Raw genomic sequence first — 23,473 nt, forward strand, 5'->3', positions numbered from 1 at the left:
ATTCAGTAGCACTTTGAGTTTTTTAGTTAGCCAAATTAGCAATATTATGTTTCATTTCATTTTCAATAAAACCTTAGCCTATGTTCTAATTTACTAATCAACAAACATTTCTTTACATTTTTTAAAGTTAGATGTTGAAAAGTGGTATGACTGGATGAATTTTGAGAGGCAGGGATCAGCAGATGGGCAAAATGCAGACAAATCCACAAACCAGTTATCAACAAGCAAAGGCAGGTAAAAGGGGAAAAAAATCAGAAGAACTAATGAGGCACACTTGGAAACACAGCTGAGAGCTACATGAAAATTGCCAAGAACAAAACTAGACACAAAATAACTAAAACACTAAAATAACAAGCAACAGGTGTTGGGGATAATGAGGGGACGGGGCCAGAATGTTGCAAGGAGATCCAGGAGAGGAGTCCTTTGATTTTCAGCTACAGCATCATAAGATCTACCCATTTGTTATATCTTAATTTACAGAAAAAAGCCTCTCAATGCGACTCGGCTCCCAATGTTCACCTAAAGGAGCCAATCCTTTTTCAAACTGCTGTGTTGTGTTTTGTTGCTGGGAAAGAACTGTGAACTGAACCATTGATCTTTACCAGTAACAGAAGTAACAGAAGCCGTATAAAATATAAATCAGTACAAATTATTATCTGAAATATTAAAAAAGTAGTGAACAGTGAACAGCAAAGCTTGTTCTTCAGTGGTCAGGACCCCCATGGAGCCTCACAGAGCAGGTACTATTTGGGTGGTGGATTATTCTCAGCACTGCAGTAACACTGATGTAGTGGTGGTGTGTTAGTGTGTGTTGTGCTGGTCTGAGTGGATCAGACACAGCAGTGTTACATGATAAAAGGGGGCTAACAAAGTATGCAGAGATACAGATGGTATACATTCTGTAATTGTAGGACTACAAAGTGCACCTATATAGTAAGTGGAGCTGATAAAATGGACAATGAGCGTAGAAACAAGGAGGTGGTCATAATGTTATGCCTGATCGGTGTATATAAGCTGCAACATAATAAAATGACATTATTTAACTTAATTCTATTATTTCTATATTTTGCTTGTTTTGAGAGAAATTCTCATTACATTGGCAGATCATTTTGCTTTGTTTTAAGCATATTTCTTGAAAGTTTTTGTTGTGAATTAAAAGTATAATAGAGGACTTTTACTTCAGTAATATTTTACAAAGGTTATCTCTACTTTCACTTTAGTACAGGAGTTGTGTACTTTGTCCACCGCTGCTCATAAAACACAGGTGAAAGTAAACATTAAGGCACCTTTCAGTCTTACCTGAGATTTCTGTTTTATTTGGGGTTCTAAAGGTGCTTCTTCTTCCATGGTGTTGGGTTGTGGAGCAGTGCAGAAAGGTGCTGTTGAGATGCTGCTGCTGTAAGAGATGTTCAGCCTCAACAGAGCAGGAACTCTGGAGCTGGAGTTTAGGTACATGCCCTGCTGGCACTGTGCCAGCATCATTCAGGCACTTTTTCCCAGAGAGAGTGAGCGTGTGAGAATTCTAAGGTGTTTTTTTCTTTGTTTATTTGTTTGTTTGTTGTTTTTAAGGTTGCTTGCTCCTGGGGTGCCCACATATCCTGTTGAGAAGCACGGGGGGTTAGGGGTTGAGGGAGAGATGCCAAGAAAGAAAATTGGTGAGAGTCTCCCACACACTCTAAAAAGGTATATTTCTCTTCTGATTCAAACCTCAGCTCACAGTGCTCTCCCCGTGTGTACATCTATAACTTTCAATACTTCTACAAGCACACCGTTTACACTATCATATATCCTATATGTTCTGAAAAGTTATTATACCTCACTCATACTACACTGCCATTCAACAGTTTGGAATTACTTGTCTTATTGATCATTTTGTTCATTTTTAAACAAAAATAACTTGTGGATTTAAATGTTACTGTGTGCCAAAAGATATTTGTAGACATTTTATTCAATATTTCAAGTAATCCGAAAGTGGATAAAATGATAAATCATATGCTGCAATCATCTACATCATCATCATACACTCATTTTGTCAAAGTTATCTGCCTTGAGATTTGATCTCCACCTTTGAAACATGATGAATTCTGGATATTCATTTCATCACAAACAAATGTAAGAAACACTTAAAGGACACTTAACACACAATCCAGAAAAGAAACAATGAAGTACACAAATACTCTTAGACTATCTGTGAGGTTTAGACCAATAGATGTTTAATAAAGGTTTCTCAATGTTATGAAGCACATTACTTTTTGAATGCAGCAGGCAAATCTATACAGATACACTATATGCCTAGAAGTATGTCAGCTAGAGGGGTATAAAGCCCGCCAGTATTAGATCAAGGGGAGTTTGTGATGCAGAACTAATCATCCAACATCAGTACATCACTGATGCTCTTGTGACTGAATGCAATCACATCCTCACAGCAAAGTTCCAACATCTAGTCTAAAGCCTTCTCAGAAGAGTAGATGCTGTTACTACAAGAAAGAGGGACAAACTCTCTATTAATACCCTTGATTCCAGAAGAAATGCTGGATGAGTAGGTGTCTACCAACCTTTGGAGATATAGTTGACATATGCTAGTATAATTCAGTGCCAACTTGTTATCATAACAGACAGGGAGTTTAAACAAGATACATACACATTATTAGGGGTAATTGAACAAGCAGGTAAGAGGCAAAACTAGTAATATTAAAAACAAACAAGATATTTTGATTCTTGTGTTCGAACTAAATTACATTTGTCTTATTCTCATGTATAAGTTAACGGAGTGCTGAAATGAACAGACAGAAACCAAAGCTTTACAACTGAGAAGTTTTGCAGGGTTTTGTCAATCCATTTGAGAAAGCTTCAGAAAGAGATTGATTCACTTCTGACTTTTTCGGTCTCAACTCTACTGAAGCTTCACTTTTTAGGACAAATTCTTAGCAGCAGTTATGTGAATAAATAAACTAAGCTTGGTAGGATAGATTACTTTTAGTCCTCTATAAATCCACCCAGCAGTCTTATGAAGAGGCTCTATTGTATACATAGACATGCTGTGGTGCTCAGGAGTGAAACTAAACATATTTTGCTGTCAATCAAGGTGATTCGTTCACACTATATATGAACATTCCTGATATGTTAGCCTGTGTGACCTAAAATCAGATCAGAGCAATTGATTCCTATTACTAGAACAGTTAGAAAGGTATGGAATAAGCACTGCCAGTCATCAGGCAGATGGGTACACACAGGACAAATCCATAATCCAAAAACAAGGCAAAGCTAAAAAGCAAGAAAACACTAGAAATAAGGAGGAAACTAGAGAGAAGGAAACAGCTCCAAAATGCACAGAGAAATACAGCGAGGCTCTGCAAAGACAAAGACAAAGACAAACTAAGGAGGTATAAATGCTGGAGTTGATGAGTCCAAAAGCTAGCTGCAGGTGTGCGTCTGTGTGAGATTATGAGTGGGCAGAGCCAGGGTGGAACTGGAGCTGGTTAGAGCCAATGCAAAGTGGGAGAGTCCATGTGCTTTCTATTTCATTACAGCTATGGAATCTGTCATCCCACATAATAAAATCTCCCTGCACAGGATGTTAAAACATGCAAACATTCTACCTTAGACTTATCAGTAGAATGGTTGTGTGATATCCTAACAACTAAACCTAATGGTTTCATTCTTATATCAGTTCTTAAAATCTTGTTCTACTCATCTGAAATCTCTCACAGAAGTCCAGGGGCAGCACGGTGGCACAGTGGGTAGCACTGTTGCCTCACAGCAAGAAGGGCCTGGGTGGGCAGCCAGGGTCCTTTCTGTGTGGAGTTTCCCCCTGTGTCTGCATGGGTTTTCTCCCACAGTCCAAAGACATGCAGTCAGGTTAGTTGGACAAACTAAATTGCCCTTTGGTGTGGACGTCTATGTGCTCTGCTATGGACTGAAGACTTGTCCAGGGTGTATCCTGCCTTCCGCCCAATGACCGCTGGGATAGGCTCCAATGGTTTAGAAAATGTGTGTGAAAGAAGTCCAATTTACTGAGCTTACCAAGTCAGGAGAAAATAACACGCTAAAATGTGGTGACCTTGCGCTGCTGCTAGTCACCCTCTAAAGCCTGAAATAATGTTTTTAAATGCAGAGGTGTCAGGTAAGAATTTTGAGTTTTTCGGATCACATCATACATCTTTATATATTAACGTCACACACACCAACCCAAAAAGAAGATCCAGCTCCATGTTTAGGTCTCCAAAGCAAAATTAATCCTTTACCAAGATTAGATGCAATTACACATTTCCTCCAGAGAGGTCTCCAAATCCCCAAAACTGTAATGTTTTACTGCAAAGGTTAGATGAACATAATCTACTAATAATTTGGGTATATTTGTCAACATTTCATGCTCATGTGTTCTTCAAGTGTCTTCCATGGTATGAAGAGCAGGTGTTGCATAAATAATGATTTAACGGTTTTCTTTTCCAAATTAGTGTTAAAAACACATATTGAAACCCTTCACCTCAACGGTGGTTTAAACAGCTGATAGGTTTGTGTGCTGAGATATCACTACAAGAGGATTAAATGTGTGGGGTTTGGCATCATTACCAAGATAGCACTGTCACAAAAACTGTTAAAAATATTTATTGTGTGATATGCTTTTCGCCATCTGGTCAGTCTTTATCGTAAACCAACAAATAAAAAAATGTCCATTTGTAATAAAAACATTTTGAAAGGCTCAGGAGGCCCCAAAATCATTGATAGGCAGTGTAAAATTGACAGCCACAGTCGCACCCCCACACCCACACAGACAAACAAACCAAAGCATTACTCCCTTACTGGAGCACACGCGTCCTGCAGTGAAGCTGTGCTTTAATGATGTGTCCAGCTCTGTCAGCTGGGTTAACATCTCAGTAATCATTAATGAGTTCATTAAACAATTCTGCAGCAGCTTATCTCTTCAGCTCACACTCACACACCACACCAGCTGTACCTTCACTCTACCAGCACCACTAACAATGCACTATTTTAGACTCTTTACCGACACTTAGCACTTTTTAACAGTATCAGCCATTACAAATGAAAATTTCATTTCATTGATTTGACTTTGATTTTTTTAACAGAACAGAATGAGCAGCTTTGCTTGTGCCATGCTTAACACTTTAGACCCCAACATCTTTCTAGAACACTCTTGTGGATTCCTGACAGTTTTCAGAGTTAGAGGTTTACTGATCTCTGTTTTAGACAAAACGTTTAATCATAAAACCAGGTAAAATTGACAAGTCAGGTTCAAATATAACAGTAAGTTCTGCCTCTTTAATATGAAAATAAAACCAAGAGCTAGAAATCAACATGGCTGTCAGCTCAGATTAATCCAACCACAGCTTGACAATGAAGTGAATTTCACAGAAATCATTAGGCTTTTCTAAAGGCCTCAAAGGCCATGAGGGTTCCCACCTACTTATTAGTGTATGTTAACTTACCAGCTATCTGTCATATCCACTGTTGTGTTATTATGACCCTGCCCAGCCCCTTCGGTGGAGCATAAATTTATTCTATTTAAACTGGCAAAAGAAATAAAGATCTTCCATCTAAGAGTCCTCTGGTGATCACAGTGTTCTAAACTTTTCATCAGCTTGAAACAAGCTGTGGCAAACTTTCTTCAATCAGCAGCACAAAATGAAACCTTCCTTGATTGTGAGTTCCCTGCAGGCTAAGCCTTGTTAGAGGCAGGATTCAGTGTGAGCTAAAAACTAAGCTGAAATTGCAGCCATTTATATATTTCACACTTGTGGTGATTATAAGAGGCAAATGTACTGATATCTATTTAAAAACACAGTTCTAACCAAATCAAGTGAAAAAAACTTTACTGTTAAGTAATTAATCCAGTAAGTCTGAATTCCACCGTTTGGACAAGTTTGCTACCCAAGGCCACCTCAGTCTGATATATACATTTTTGATTTCATTTTCAGCCCATGATGTTCATATTTATATATTGCCTTATATATCGCTGTTGTCGGAAACGAAACCTCGTATCTCCGTTCTTATCAATTTTCAATTTTTGACCTAATTTGAAACTACCTATTGTCCTTTACATTGTGTGTAAATGTCATGATGAATGGCCCCCAAAAAACGGATCAAAATTACTTGGAAAAATATCTGGTTCCATTGACTTACATTACAAGTAAAGTGTGCTTTTTCCTTCTCCTGTAAAGTTACTGTAAATTTTGGAGATTTTGTTCCGACAACAGCGACATACATACATATATATATATATATATATATATATATATATATATATCTACACATACACACTCTTTTTTAAGCTATGCTCGAGATCCTTTTCAAGAGAAAATTTTGACTGGTTCAATAAACTGTAGTTGGTGTTTTCAAATCTTCATGCTTTTTAACTTTGAGCACTTGCTCCTCTAACAGTCTGTGCCTGGCCCTGAACATGTATGTAAACTACTGTGAATTCACCAGAGCAATACTTCATGTTGTGACATGAATGAATGCTTTGCTGGTAAGCGTGCATGTGTAATGAATAATCCATAAATTATGAACCTACCAGATGTTCAGACTTTTACAGCCTATAAGTGATGGATAAGGGCTGCTGGCAAGTCTTTTTGAGAGCAGTGGCCACTGAACAAGAACTGAACACTCTCTGAGGGGCTGGGGAACAGAAAGACACCTGGTTTATAGAGGGAGAACTGGCTTGTAATCTGTTTTTACCATGTTATGTATTTTAGCAAATGGCTGTTGCTACACTCTCAAAAAAAAAAGGTCACAGTGATGGTATCCGTTATGCGTCTGGGGTGGTAGCCTCAAGTATCCTCAAGTCTTCAGCACCTTTAGTTAGGAAACATCACTGTACCCTTGTTCCATATGAAATGATATATTATTACTCCATACATTCTGTTTTGACTCCAAACCTTTTATTTTATTCTTCTGTTTTAAAAAAACATTAGGTTGCAAATATGCACCTTTCCTCTGGGAAAAACTTATTTAAGGTATACAGCTGGACCTTAAGACCATTGTAGTACCTTTGAGCATACATTTACATTGTGTGTACCATCTTCGTGCAGTGTTTGGGTAATGGGATGTGCACTCCTACATCTTTTTAGGGTCCATTCTATGCTGAGAATATGTTGCTGTGCCACTTGAGAGGCAGTAGGTTAGAACTAATGACTGAAACAGTCTCACTGTAATGTCTGGGAACATTACACTTTCACTAAGGAATGAGAAGGCAAAGTGTAGCTGGTGGTGAATATGGGAGATAGACTTGATTGCCAATCTTTTAACCTAATATTAGAAGCACAAACAACCAGGTTACTTTTTTAAGGTACAATATACATCTTTTTACAGTGCACCCAAGGTCCTACACCGAAGAATGGAAATAAAGAATGGAGGTGTTCTGGATCCAACCCAAACACCAGAATGAATTAATATTTACTTGTCAATGGAAATCCATTGAAAGTCCATAATCATTGCGATGGTGGAGGAGGCAAGTCGGGATTCTTATTTTTTTTTTGGCGGTGGTCAGAACAAACGTTCAAGGTCTAACATGAAAGTTTGTTCTGACTTTCATAAAGAGGAGCCTTCAGTTATCCAGCAATCATCTAGCTTTGTTTAGCTAGCTCTTATAAACATCTCTCCACTCTTAAGTTTGTTCTGAAAGGTAACTCAGCAAGATTCCTCCCAAAAAATTCTTCATTTTATTTGTCCGGAGAAACCCCCAGGGATTACCAAACTCTGTGTGAGCAGGCATACACCTCCCACGTCATTCTTTTACTTCACCCATCAGCCTATGCTAGATGCCATTCATGCACTTGATGAAACACCACTTGCTCTACTTCATGTGTATTTGTGCCTTTCCTGTTGATCACCGTCCTCTGCTCCTGTCTGCGGTTCTGGATCTACGCTTGCTCCAGCAGCACGGGATCACCTCTGAAGGCCACTAACTCTGGGATTAAGATAAGAATCCGCCTCTCACTGCATTTCATCTCACTCAATTTCTCTCTCCCTCCCTTCCTTCATCTCTTTTCTTCCCTGCCAGAAATGTTTAAGATCTAAATTAATACAGTCATTTCCTATTCTTGATCATTTTTTGCACTCCCCATCAGCACGAAGCTCCCAGTTATGGAGTTGCAGATCCTCTCGGGCTGATAATGGCGGGAGTTTAAAGTGCTTCATTAAGCCCATTTTTCACACTGAAATCGCTGCGTCGCCCTGAGTCCGCCGTCAGCGCTTTCCTCAGCCTTGTGTTGCCGCTGGCTCATGTAAGCTCCTGAAATAGTACGGATCAGCTTTCCGGGAGGCTCTTTTGTGACCCATGCTCTGGAGACAGTGGAGGAAGGGTTCATCAAACTCTGGCTCTCTGAAGGGGGGATTTCATAAAGCTGGATAACAGGCCTAAAGTGAGGCTTGCCCAATAAGAACGTCCCCTACATTCTTAAAAATAAAGGTGCCAAAAAAGCACAAAACAGCTGAACAGGGCTATTATAGGGCATCAAGCACATCAACGTACAGATAAACAGCTCACGTCAGTTTGAGCAGAACTCAAAAATGCTAGACAGTACATGACTAGCGAACACAGCTTTGAACAGTTGTACACACATACAATCATAATCTTTTTATTAAAACACAAAAATGTTACTTTATTGCAGAAAATGTGTGTTTTGTTAGTGACATTTCTTAATGTTACACACTGATTCCCAGATTTTGGGACACATTTACTTCAAAACAAAGAGATCTAACTGCTGACCATGTGGCCATGAGGGACAGGGATGCAGTCTCACTTCCTGCTCTAAAAAGAAGGGGTGTGGCTATAATAAGGCTCCACCCATAGACTAAAACTCTTTCTGTTTCGGTAGTGACATAAAAACAGATTTTTCTACTTCACTTTAAAAGAAATCAAATCAAATTTAAAACAATAAAACATTGAAAAAATACAAAAACGTAAGTATTATTTTCAGAAGTTGAAATTAAAGGGTTACGGTTTGGGACAGACACCTCATAACAGAAAGTATCCAATAAATGACGGTTTTGTACATATTTAGCTTATTACTATCTCTATTATTGCCTTGGGTTTAAATACATCAAAACATAATCCTTGTAAATATCTAAGGTCTGAATCTTTGTCATGTTACCGCCTGATAACACCCACACTAGGAGCAGCACAACTATGTCTGAGGTAGGAGGGGTTAAGTGCCCTGCCCAAGGGCAAAACTGCAGGTTGGTCTGCAGCTTAGCCCCAACTAGTAATACCCAGTAAACCAACCCTTTTGTTTGCTGGTTTGCTCATTTTACCAGTAGGCTACCTCGCTCTCCAAAGAAAGAAACACTAACATTTCAACAACATTCCAGAGACAACAATATCCACTTAAACTCCTCCTGCGGAAAACCTTTAACCTCCATAAGGAAGTGCAAAGTCTAACCACTCCTGTGTGCTCCTTAATACAGCTTACTGCTGCAACAAAGTGATTTTTAACACAAGGAATGAAATCTATAAAATAATTTTCTGAACTTATGTTGGTCATGGTCTCTTTTTTTGTTTGTTCATTTGTTTGTTTTTGGCTGGACTGAAGGACTTTGATCAGAGTTAATACCAAGAAGTCTGCCGCAAACAAGACACACTGGCCAACGGTGAAAGACAATGGCTTCTAGAACTTTCTCAGAGGAGGATCTCTCGTGTCCTGTGTGCTGTGAAATCTTCAAGCATCCTGTTCTTCTGCACTGTAGTCACAGTGTGTGTAAAGCCTGTCTGGAGCAGTTCTGGAAGATCAAAGGATCCAGAGAATGTCCAGTTTGCAGGAGGAAGTCTTCGCTGGACCGGCCTCCTGGAAACTTGGCTTTGAAGAACCTGTGTGAGACTTTCTTACAGGAGAGAAGTCAGAGACCTTCAGCAGGGTTGGAAAGTCTGTGCAGTCTGCACAGTGAGAAACTCAAACTCTTCTGTGTGAATGATCAACAGCCGGTGTGTGTGGTGTGTCAGACCTCAAGACAACACACCAAGCACAAATTACGTCCCATTGATGAGGCTGTAACAGACTACAAGGTGAGCAGATTGTGTATCCAGCAGAATGTATTGTGTTTTCATTTAGACTTTGAATGTCAATTTACAGAAATAACACTTTCAGTAACGTTTTCTTTTACAGTCCGTTATATTCTAGGTATTAACCAGGTAAGAGTGAGGTACAAAATCCAAAGTACTAGGTAATTGTTTTGAGTATCATGATCAAGTTCCAAGTAGTCCATCTAAACCTTATACTGAAGGAGAAGTTCTAGGCAAGTTTATAGTACAAGCTCAGCAGTAATATGCAGCTGTTTGAGGTAAAAAGTATAATTCTGATTTACTTTCCTGTTTAAATGTGTGACATTACAGTGAAATTTAATGTGAGTATGTTTGTACCAGCCTCATTACTCTTAATAATTCTGAAATATTTTACTATGTACTTTAACAGTTTAATAGTTAGAAACTGTCAGTCTTTTCAGTAAGTCTTAGCACTTAGCGGCATTTCACCCAAAATTTCACCCAAAACTACACAGAACTTTTGAGATTGTACCCCACACTTACTCTTATTTTACTCAGTCAATATCTCAAACCTGTTTGGCATTTAAGTGTAATTTAGTTAAACCATCTCAGACCTTACCATCATGCTGCCCAAAATAATTATCTAGTACATCTGAGTTTGTACCTCACTTTTTTCCTGGGACTGTAAGGGACTGTAAAAGAAAGCGCTACAGTTTATTTTACTTACCAAACTACTCTACAGATCCTAAACAAAAGAACCAATGTCACTAAGTTCCTTATCACCTGTTATAACAAGTTAAGGAATTATGCACTTCCAAATACATTTGTTGCTGTGTATAGGTTTACTAAAACAAAATAAGGTTTATACCAGTGAGTGTGACCACTTATATCCTTTAAAACACTTTGGGCTGTATTCAGAGTGGAGTTAAGTGTGAGTGAGCAGATGATACCAAAATTATAGACATCAGTATTTAAAGTTCAGGACTGTCTATGGACTTAAGCTGTGCTCAAACACAGTTTACCCAAAACAGAGGTGTGTCTCAGTTATTCATGATTCAGACTTTTCTCTTGTGTAATATTTCCTCCTACAAAGAGCTGTGCTGCATTCAGTACCACTGTGTGGGCATTTGTTATTAGTTTTACCTTGAAATTCATGTCGATGGCCAATGTGAAATACATCCAAATAACTATGAAAAGCCATTTAATGCCAATGTTAGCTATAGAAATATGACGTTATGTCATATTGTTGTAAAAAAAAAGTCTAGCAAGGCAGATTTGAAGGGTTCTTGAGGTTTGAATTAATGTAAAATATTGCTTTTGTTCAACTAAACTAGACTTACTTTGTGCACCAGAGTCCTTATAGGAAAGTCTGCCCACTGGACAGTCATCTTGGTAACACCCTTGGGTAATTATTTCCAGTCATACAAGACCTACTATGGGGATAGGAGAGGGAATGAGATCTATAAACCCCATAAATAAAAGACACATTAATATTAAAAAAACAAATTTGAAATCATTGATAATATCTGACAAAAACATCATAAATAGTTTGGCTCAAATAACGCACAAAAATGTTTCTTCAGGTTGTTCTGGCTGCAGCACGTGCACATATCTCCTTAACGAGGAATGGCAGTTCCCACTTGTGGTTTTACCAGCAAGCCGATTACAGGGCAAGAAATTGTACATAAACAGCTCTGCATTTACCGTTTTTTGTATGTGTCTTCTCCTCCTTTATAATGTTTCATTCAAAGTATTTGATGGAGTTACTAAAAGCTGTTAAACTGCTTGTTACTACATCAAGTACTTTTTAGGCTGATCTGACAAACCGTTTTTAACAGCGTATACATAGTCGTATGAATACATAGAAAGTGTCCAAGCAAACAAAGGATTTGTAAAAAAAAAAAAAAACACTTTTCATTGAGGTTTCATTGAAACTCAAATTATTAGTATGTCATTGTTGTCATGTTCACAATAACATTTTATTTAGAAGCTATTTTTATTTAATGAAAGCATGATTCATTTAACATGAAAAATTACAAGCTAACACAAAAGCATTAGACGGTGTAGGTTAAGTCCAGACATCCATATTGAGACAGTCTTGAATGTGGGCCTAGCCAGATATCACAGATGTTCAAAAGAAATCCTATCCAGATGTTTAGTCACTGAACCTTTCTTGCACATCTGTAGATGTTCAAATGAGGTCGTGCAGATACTGAACCCACATCGTACGCTTCACAGATGTGTCTGTCTTCCAGGAAAACTCAGATCCAGCTCAAATTTAACACACCTGAACCAACTAATTAGGTGGGCTAGTCATCTGGATCAGTTCAATTAGAGTTGGACATATTTCATCCATTAAGTGAGATTCCACATTTTCTTCTGCCCAGTTTCGCCCTCTTTGTCATTTGTTCTAAAATGAGTGTCCTACATGTAACTGAAAAGCTCACATGTGTCACTACACATGAAAAATCTGCCAATCTCTGAGGCATGAACCGATCACAGGAAATTTCAATAATCAGAATATGCCAGAATATCGAGTTTGCCCTTTGCCCTGCATGGGTAATCCCTGTGTGCTTACTGATGTATCTTTTGAATGAACTAAGTTGCCAGCTCTGAATATCAGCCGTAGTGAACACTGTACAGTAAGGTTCTCTCAGTGACCAGTGCTTTACTCTTCTTGATGTGTAAAATTAGAAGCTGTAACGCAGCCTTTGTGTTGATTTATTTCAGGAGGAACTCAAAAATGCCCTGAAGCCACTACAGGAAAAACTGAAGATGTTTAAAGAGTTTAAAGTGAACTGGGATCAGACTGCAGAACATATAAAGGTTAGAATGGAAATCTACACAGATTCTGATGTTGAACTCATATCATTACCTGACTAGTCAAATTTGACTTACTCTTCATTCCAGACTCAGGCCCAACACACAGAGAGGCAGATACGGGAGGAGTTTGAGAAGATTCACCAGTTTCTACGAGAAGAAGAGGCAGCCAGGATAGCTGCATTGAGGGAGGAAGAGGAGCAGAAGAGTCAGATGATGCAGGAGAAGATTGAGAAGATGAGCAGAGAGATATCATCACTTTCGGACACAGTTAGAGCCATAGAAGAGCAGATGGGAGCCAAAGATGTTGCATTCTTACAAGTGGGATATTTTTATCAGTAGTTACATATCAATGTAATGTAAAGATGGGCGATATGGCAAAAACACAATCAGAAAAGTTTAATGATATGCAATATACGTTATGATATTTACTTTTTCACAGACAAAAAAGAACCAATTGTTCTACATACCATCAAAAATACTATCGTTATGTTAATTTTAAAGTATTAGTTCTGCCGTGTTTATTAGTTGGGTTATTCTATAAGGACTCTTACTGTGAAGGAAGGGTTAGATCACTGGCTACCTTTTAAAAGGGTTCTATATAGCACTAAAAAGGATTTTGCTATTGTTATGATGTCAAGCTTGTACCAATAGAAGAACCATTTTTGGTGCTATATAGCTGTATGTTCTACATAGAGCCAAATACAGTACATTCTCCATCAATCTGAGAAACTTAACTTCTTTGAGTGTTCATGGTTCTGTATAGAAGCAATTCTTTATTAAAGAACACTTGAAGAGCCATCAAGTGTCTAGAAATAGAGCAAACTGTTGGACAAAACATTCCTTTTGTACAGTGTAGCTGTGGCCAACTACAGTCTTTAATAAAGCACAACAACTGTGCATAAGCTATGTCATATGTAAAGTGTCTTTGCAATAGAAATCTAATGTATTAATATTCTCTCTTTTTGTTCCACAGGCCTACAAAGCAACCATGAAAAGGTGAGTGTTCTTTCCTCTTTCTCTTTTTTCTGTGAATCTGAACCCAAAGCCAAAGCAGAACTGACTCCTGAATGTTCTTCCAGAGCCAAGTGCACCATACAGGATCCAGAGAGGCCTTCAGGAAAGCTTCTACATGTGGCAAAACATCTTGCGAACCTGACGTTCACAGTCTGGGAGAAGATGCAGAAGATTGTTCAATTTTGTGAGTTTCTTTCTCTCTTCTCTTTCATTTTGTGATGGTGTGGTGTGTGAGTGTGTGATCATTAGTGTTGTTGAGGCATATGTTAGATGCCTCTGTTTTTAAAGAAAAAAAAACATATGTCCCTACGCTCAAAGAAACCTGCCCAAACTAACAAATGAGGATAACATGTACACTGCAATAAATGAGAAGTATGCTCAACTTAAAATTTTTGAGTAACGGATAACATGGCTTTTCTTCAGAGTTCCCCCAACTCAGACTTGTTAGTTGAGTCACAAAATCCTCCCAGCTACCGATTCTAGGTTTGCATCTCAGGTAGATAAACAAAATCAAGATTGCATTTTTTACTCAATTTAGGAGTTGGAGCTGGCACTCCTTATCTTACACGGTTCCATCTGGCATTTTACTGTTGGGCTTCCAGATATGGTCACTTGTGGCATTGCTGATATTCAAACGCACAATCTCCTGATGTTAGGATGATTTAGTAGACAGTTGTACCACATGAGCCTAGGCCATGTTAAGTTAATACAACAAATATTTTCTACAGTGAATTAAACATGTATGGACACAAAGTCTAAGTTGCTTCATATGTTCCTGAGTGGTGCAGTGGACTTAGCCCTCACCCCAACAGGAGGTTGTGAGTTTGAACCCCACCATAGCCAACCATAAGCGTTTACCCAACAGGACAAAATGTCTAGTAGGATGTGTGATGAAAAGAGTCCTGGTTATTGGGGAAACTGGGTATTAAAAAACAAGTATATTTTATTTACCTAACTGAGATGCAGAACTGAAAAATTAAGAGAACTTTGGACTCAACTAGGAAGGCTGAGATGGGTAAACTCTTGTGTCCTCAAGTTAAGTCAACATTTTAAGTTGAGCTGACCTCTCATTTTTAACAGTGTAGACCAGTGGTGCCAAATCCACACTTACCATTTTAGATTCAACACACCTGGCTTTAATATTCAGAAGCCCTGAAGGCCTTCATTACCTGGATCAGGTGTGTTAGATTAAGGTTAAAGCTAAGGTTGAAACTGTGCAGGGTGTTAGATCTGATGTAGACAATTATACTGCAAACAATTCAAGTTCCAGATATTTTTGTTAATGAATTTTGGAGGAACATGGCATTCATGGCTTATATAAACCTATTAAAGCTATAAAACTATACACTAGCTGCAAGCAAAACATGTGAGAGTCAGTAAAGAAAAAAACGAAGCTAAAGCATGGTGTCCTTCTGCTGTCGCAAGTCACTCTGTAAGTCCTGTAAAGTATTCATTCAAAACTCAGAGCTGTCAGGTCGGATTTGGCGAGAGTTTTTGGACTCCATCCGTATGTCTGCATGGATTGACATCTCAATCTTAGGCTTAAAAGAGAGGAGGACCAGCTGAATGTGCTGGATCCTGTAGCATACATCTAGTATGAATTCCGGTGAAGTGACAGCTTCAGTAGCATGGGGAATAGGTTTTTTACAATCCGTATGTGGAAATCTACAAGAAGGAGGTAACTAGATGTAGCAAAAACCTTTGGCAAAAATTAGAGAATAATGCATGACTGATAAATGAGAATAATAAAGTACTTTAAGTGCATAACATTTATATTCTGTGTAAATCCCTTGATTCATTAACATTTCATTTTGGTAGTACAGTATTATTTCACTCTCACCCGTTTTCTCTCACAATGGACTGCTTTCCAATGTATCAGCTCAATGTGATGATCCACAGCACTCGCCATGTCTGCCACTTTAACAAAAGTAGGATAGTTTTGCATTTTTTCATTTTGGACTCCATTCAAAATGTACCATGGCACCAAAAAGATTAAAGAAAGTGTTATTGAGCCTGGTTTAAATAGCTGAAAGGAAAAACAGAGGGGTACATTAGCCCACAGGTGAGGGAGGAGCAGTGAGAAGAGAGTGAGTGTGCAGCGTTTGGCAGTGTGGAACTTTTTTTCTACAAAAGTGTTAAGGATTAGAATGTCCAAAAGCAGCTCAAACTCAGCAACAAACGTATAAGTTTCATGTTGAACTCTGAATGAATGAAGAGCTGAATGAAGCTCTCCGTGCTATTTTTGACGTAGTAGCCCAGTGTTGCAGTTTGCTCATTCTGTGAGGAGCAAAGGATGTCTTATTTGCACTTAAAGACATTCGGCCTGTTTGTTTTGTACCTTGTCTCGTGTGGATCTGCAAAAAGCACTCAGATTTCCAGCTCCTGAATGAAGCCGAGAAACTGTCTGTCCTCCTTTTGCTTTTCCTAAGTGGAAAGCATCCTGCATGTTCAGTTTACCCATTTCGTGAGAAGCAAAGGAGATGTTTGTGATAGAAGGTTCTGCACAGCAAAATTTCCAAGAAAAAAAATCATGTGGCACCGGGTCGTATAGTTTTCGATCAAAAAAATACAGTAGTATCAGAATATTTCACATTTTCCTGCCATTTATTCACGTCATGTTCAGTGTGTTATGGACTTTAGGCCTGGCGGGGGGGGTGAACGACTGCATAGAACACCCTGAAAACAGTTACTGTATTGAAACTCCATTTTACAGTTGGGAAACACTAGGGATTCTATGCAATAAGGGTTGCTATGGCAATAGGCACTTTAGGGTTGCCGGATTCACAGTTTTTTCACCAAATTGGGCTAGTTTGAAAGTGTAAATGTTGTGACCTCCATAAAAGTCTGAAACTTTGATTACACACAGTACAAAATGAAAACAAATCATCTTTTGAATGATTCTGTTGAATAGCTGGCAAGCTACACAGGCAGACAGGACACACAGACACATACAGTAAGACAAAGGGCAGGAAAATGTGGCATGTTTGGTGGCACATGGCTGATAGCCAGCTTCCCTCTAAACTAGAAGGAGGGCATGTGAGCATGTAGTATAAAAAGAGAGATCTATAGATAGACAATCATTAATTATAAGACCTACAAGACCAATAAGAGTATTCACAAGTAATATGAGTTGATATAAGATATCCATTTGATATTACTCCATAATATATTACTTCATTTGCTGTCGGAGTTATGATTCATTCTGCTATGGCGTTAATGAAGTTTTTCAGGTCCCTGTTGCTGATCTCTAAAGCTGTAGAAACTTAAAGGCCCTTCTGTAGCCAAGGTGGAGAATAATGATGGTGCTTTTTATTAGAGTAACTTTGAACAGGCAGGAGAAATTAGGCAAAATGCCAAAGCTGAACCTGAACTGACACATGTGGAATTTAATGTGTGGTCTCTTCTCCATATGCAGTGTAATGGTAGGTGGTGTAGAGGTGCCAAAAACACCTGTCACTGGATTAGGACATAAATTCAAACTGCTTTTTTTATGATCCCTCCCAATGCTTACGCTGGCAACCATGAATGCCATTAATGCATTTTCACACTTTGACATTTCAAACCATCTGTAGTTCCAGCCTGAAGCCCAGCTGCTCATGCACTGTATGTTGCTATTACTCTAGACATGTAGACCTCTCGTTCAAATACAGCTTTTAAAGTTCCATTGATGGCTCTCTTGATAACAAGTTATGTTCAGCTAATGTCATACCATAAATTTATCACCAAAGTACTGACTGAAGTATGATTTACAAGCAGAGCACAGCCTTGATGCCTGAATTCCAGTAATTCAGCGGACTGGGCTAGACAGCGCTCACAGGAGAAATCTAGAAAAATCAATGAGCAGCAAACTAACAAAAGCAACAGCAAAGTGGAAAGCTACTGTTCCCCTCAGAACAAGGCGTAACGTAACCATACAAAATAATGCAATTCAATGCGAACCATACATTCAAAGCGATTATTTATTTTAATCGCTTTGACAGCCCCACTCTGTTCATATGCATATGTTTGCTAAATACTGTATATTTTTTTTACAGCTCCAGTAACTCTGGACCCCAACACTGCTCACTCTAAACTCATCCTGTCTGAAGATCTGACCAGTGTGACATTCAATGATGAGAAACAGCCACTTCCTGAAAACCCAGAGAGGTTTAAAGCATATCCATTTGTCCTGGGCTCTGAAGGCTTCAGCTCAGGGACACAGTGCTGGGATGTTGGAGTTGGAGACAGTACAGCCTGGGACCTGGGCGTGATTGCAGAGTCTAATCAGAGAAACGGAGAGATATTCTCCAAAAGTGGTGTTTGGAGTATGTGGTATTACAATGGTAAATATGGAGTCTGTTCTTCACCGGAGCCGTCCCATCTCCTCTCAGTGCCACAGAAGGTCCAGAGGATCAGAGTGCAGCTGGACTGGGACAGGGGAAAACTGACCTTCTCTGATCCTCTCACTAACACAGACTTACACACTTTCACACACGGATTCACTGAAAGAGTCTTGCCGTTCATTGGTGCTGGTCTTAAATCATCTGCTCTGAGGATCATGCCAGTTAACTGCTCTGTACGAGTGAATCAGTTCAGTTAGAGCTGGGAATGTCTGTGTCTGGATTAGCTAAGTGGCTTGCTGATTGTTCTAAATGTTAGTGAATTTGGTTCTTTGCTGGTCAACACTGCAGTCAGGATGTATACTAAATACAGAATAAAGTAATATGTTTTAATCAGTGATTGGTTTCATTTTTGAGTCAGGAATGTTACATGGGAGAAAGAGCAAGAGTCATTGGGCTTCAGTGTCATTCATCTCGACTGTAGTTAGCTAGCTCTGCTGCATAGTTTTAGTAAAAAAAAATGAATCTTTGAGGAATGTAACTGAGTCACGCATTCCTTTCAGCACCATTTTAACTGCTCCCTGACAAAGAGTTGCAGGGATCGGCAACATGTGGCTCCAGAGCTACATACGGCTCTTTTACTGCCCTTTTCCTTCTCCACAGCAGAATTAGATTTTAAGATAAAAATAAAATAATCCTCCTTTGCAGTAAAACAAAGCTCTGCTGATTGTTCTAACACAGTTTAAACAATAAATAGTCTTAAATGTATAACTGCTACTTCACCCTTTAACCCTGAAAACTGGCGGGCAGACTGCTGGTCACTATATCTCACAATGGTGTATAGCTAGTAGCTAATGAAAAGGCAAAGAGACAGATTTAAGACAAACATTGATCATTTGGATGAATGGACTTATTTGCATTTATAAGCACTCATCTGGTTTCCTGATATGTTTAATCTGCAACAAGAATCTGTCAAGCACTAAAATGTTGAGAAGCTGAAGTCAGTTTCTTGTTTGCCAGCTTCTTGTTTGAATGTTCCCGTTGCATCTTAAATGGTGCACCAGTTACATTCTGGCGCCTCAGGCACCATTTAAGGTGGAACGGGACAATTCAAATAAGAAGCTGGTGAATGAGAAGCTGACTTCAGCCTCATAAAACGTTGAATGTTGAGAGACATTTTACAAGAAACTGATCTACTTTTGAGGAAAAGTTTCCTGCAGGAGATACAAGAAAAGTGGTTATAGCTGAGCTAAAGCTTAAAGCAGAGCACAGTAAGTCTGCGTTTTCGTTTACATTTTTTAGCTTATACTAGGACATTAGCACATACTGAGACATATTTACAACCAAGAAGGTAAAACGTTACTTCAATAAAATGGACAAAATATGTCAGGGCTTCCAAGGTGGTTAGATTTTTGTTGCGTGGACAAAATGGCTTTTCTTAACATTTGAGTTGCCGACCCCTGGTCTATATTGTCAGTTAGGTTGAAAGCTAAATATTTCCCAGCTAGTTCCCAGCCTGCCCCTGGATAACTCATTGGAATCTAACATTAACACTAGCGCTGCATAATCATCGCTAGTTTTGCAAGCCAGACTTCTCACAAACTAGTGTAGTGGATTTAATAGAATGTCTGGTTTTGATGCTCAACTTGGCCAAAACCTACTGGACAGCATTACGAAATGAGATTCTCTACTAAAAGGTAAACGTAGGACTGGGAAACTGACCTATTAAGTATTATAAATAAAAAAATTCCTAAATGTGTTAATTAGGCCTAATCTGTCTAATTTATAATCAACCCTGACTGAGACAAGTGGTGGTTCCATGCTATTTGGATAGCCCCAATTGATAATGTATAGATGGTATGTACAAATTACAACAAATTATCTTGTGAAGCAGTTTTAAAGTTATGGTTAGGATTAGCACCAGGATTAGGGTTAGGACCAGTGTAAGAGTAGGATAAACTGATAGATAGAGCCAGATTAAGGGTTAGTGAAAATTATGGTGAATTTAATAGGTATTTAGTTCAATGTAAGTGTAAAGCAAGATGAATATCCAAATCAGGTGTTCCTATAGTGGCTAGTGAAAGTGAGTGTATTACTCACTTTAATATATAATCAAATTATTTAGTAGTTTCACAAACATTATTTAATCAATTTTAAACAGGAGTGTGGGAAAGTTAATAAAGTGTTGAACTACTTAACAACCATAATTTAAAAATGGTAAAATATTAATAAACATCCAGCTGCATGTTAAAGCTTAATATTTTATGAAGCATTAACACATCTCTAAGTAAAGTATTCACTAATGTTAGCATATACATTAATGAACCTTATACAGTATTAATAAATATAAATAGTTAAATGGCTACATACTACTTGCTTATAAATAGTTTAGCAGTGGGCCTTAAATTAGTGTTAAAAGTGTTACTGAACCTTTTACTGGATGGTTCTTTGAGAACCATGTTAGTAAATGAGATGTGTGAGTGAAGAACTTTCTAAAGGTTTAAAGAACCTCCACATAGTGTAATGTTTCTATACCATTTAAAGCTTTTTCACAGAAGCCAAAGAGCTCTTTTTCAGTACCTCTTCTCTGATTGGACAGGCTTGAGTTGTTGGCTAACTCAGAAATCCTGATTTATGAAACGCCCTAATGTCAAACACGAGAGGCCTGAAGATCCTCACTAAGCTTGTAGTATCTCAGCTCTTTGTGAAATGTCTGCGCTCTCATCAAAGCTGCAGTTGGGGAATCGTTTTAGCACACAGGGCAGTTTTAGCACTGCAACAACAAAAGGCTTTTGAATAATAAAGAATGCCCTTACTGAAATGAGCAGCGTGTACGTTTACCATGTGCTCTTTCTGGGTGAACTCAGAGCGCACTGTGATGCTGTTTGGCAGTTCTTAACTGAAACTTTGATCATCATAAAGACAGAAACAGCAGGAAGTAGACCATAAAGTGATACAAACAAATGAAAAAAAGGAATTAGATCCCCCACAAACTACTCACAGCCCACACAAACAAATATACAAGTCCTCTCTCCCTCTCTCTCTCTCTCTCTCTGCCATTTTGACACTGATGTAGCGTGGCACTGAAAGCCCACAGCAGCCAAAGTTACATCCTGTGGTCTAGATGTAAAAAGCAGACACTAAATCACAGACGTACACCCGCGCAAGCACAAACACAAACAGACAAAGTAACACCATTAAAAGGGTACAGAACGCTGGTCTAACTGCTCCAGACTGCAACTCTACTGGAGCCTCACAATACAGACAAAACTGAAAGAGACAGCTGTTTGAGCAAAAGAAAAAAAAACATCAAAAAGCAAGCCCAAAGCAAGTTTAAACCAATCGACAGATCACAGCGCTCCTCTTCTGCATAACACACCCTAACCAAGCCAGACTGTGCTTAATTAATCGTAAAATTATTAGAAGACACCAGCACTCAACAAGCAACCTCGAGAGGGCAGCGGAGCCGATGGCCTGACAGGTGTTGTAGACAGGTGACTGTATGACAGAGGCTTTGCTCATGTCTCTGTGTTAAAATAAGCTGTGTTTACTTCTTACAGCCTGTCATTCCTTTTATTTCTCTGTTCTTGCATCTTAAATGTCAACAGACCTAAATTACAGATATTACTACATAGCCATTGACTCCCACTTAAAATAGACATTTGAAGTGAGACAGCACAAGTGACTGGGTATTGGCTCTTCCCACATTGCCCCCTCCCACGCCTTTAACACACTGTCTGAAAACTCAGCCATATGCAAAAGTTTGAACACCCCCAGTCAAATGACGTTTGGTTGATTTTCTAAGTGAAAATAAGGTAAAAGGGATAAAAATAAGTTGGATATGTTGGATATGTATATTTATGCAAATAAATAGAAAATGTGCACTAAAATTTGTCAAAAAATGACATTTAAGTGTGTTCTCTAGAGGATGTAATCACTGCTTGAAAAAGCCCAGAAAACACAATTAAATATGTCATTTTTCTGCAAATTTTAGTGCACATTTTCTATTTATTTGCATACATACCCACATCCAACATGTCTAGCTCATTTTTCACGTCACCATTATATTTCGAGATCATGGCCGAAATATCCGAAATAATTGAGGAACAGAAGTGTTGTTTATTCATCTTTTAAGTCAAGTTACTTTTAGTTTTAGCTAAGTCAAGTTTCTGGTTATCATTTCATGACCCATTAAATGTCTCAGCGACCTTTCTAGGACAACATGCAGTTTGCAGCGGTCACCACAGCAGTGAGAAACTAACATGTACATCAGGAACAGCAATATTAATAATATAAACCTTTTAGAAAAGCGCAGTGCTTCAAAGGGCACATAAATGTGGCTTCACTGCTTGAGAAAGCCCAGTTGTTATTGCTGAAATCTGTGCCCATTTAACATCACTATGTAATGGCACTGCTTTATGGTTTAATGTACCTGACAGTGTAAACACAATTAAAAAGTTCAAACGAAATGCCTTTGTTAGCTTGAGTAATTCATGTAGGCTATAAATAGAATCATCTAACTAAAGCATTTATCTCATGCAAGTTCAGGTTTCTAATGACAGACTGATTACAAACATCAGTACAAAAGCATTCAAGCATCCCAACAATAAAGATTATTTACAATTGCTTTGATTCCCACATTTCTATCATGTTAGGATGTTATTAGTATTAAACATGTTTATACTTACAAGTCACTCAAAGCATTATGGGGTGGAAGAATAAGGTGGAAAAATAAAACATAAAACATAAAATGTGTCATAACTTGTATAAGCAACAGCAATTGTGTTTTAAAATGTTCAGGGTGTTCTCTGTAGAGGACGTGTTAACTTATTTTTACTCGTCATTTAACCAGGGGTGCCCAAACGTTTGCATATGACTGTACCTCCACTATTGACCATGTTAACAAAATAATACAATTTTACATGATAATCTGGGAGATTTATTAGCCCCGTTTATACGGCTGGTCAAGGACAGAGTGAAGCAGATTAAATTAGAGCTATGCTATAAAACATGGCAGACGAGACAAGGTGGTCTGTTTTGTTTACATGACACCCCTGACTGCCTACGCCCTATTTACTTGATTCTTCTATTTCCCTTAATATCTAACAATTTCTCACTCTCCCCCTGCTACGTTGGCCAGTGGAGACTTGACCCTGGCTTGCCTGGTCACATATCTGGCTGCAGACAGCAGAATTCAGCACACTGGAACAAGCCTGCTGGGCTAGCATGACACCCCTACACTAACAATGACCCCAGGCTGGACCTTACAGCTGGACCTGACCTCCTCAGGAAACTGCCATACATACATTCATATAGACAG

The 23,473-nt window shown here is 38.6% G+C and overlaps 1 protein-coding gene across 1 annotated transcript; it reads left to right on the forward strand.

Moving 5' to 3' along the window:
- The first annotated feature begins 9,322 nt into the window (after nt 1–9,322).
- On the forward strand, nt 9,323–18,413 carry LOC118811166 (zinc-binding protein A33-like). Its single transcript, XM_036575338.1, has 6 exons — nt 9,323–10,021; nt 12,728–12,823; nt 12,908–13,138; nt 13,794–13,816; nt 13,900–14,018; nt 17,869–18,413. Exons 1-6 carry the CDS (start codon nt 9,620–9,622, stop codon nt 18,411–18,413), a joined length of 1,416 nt encoding a protein of 471 aa, XP_036431231.1. The 5' UTR covers nt 9,323–9,619.
- Nucleotides 18,414–23,473: the final 5,060 nt, after the last annotated feature.

The sequence above is a fragment of the Colossoma macropomum genome, unplaced genomic scaffold, assembly GCF_904425465.1.
Source record: "Colossoma macropomum unplaced genomic scaffold, Colossoma_macropomum, whole genome shotgun sequence".
In the NCBI taxonomy this organism is placed as follows: domain Eukaryota; kingdom Metazoa; phylum Chordata; class Actinopteri; order Characiformes; family Serrasalmidae; genus Colossoma; species Colossoma macropomum.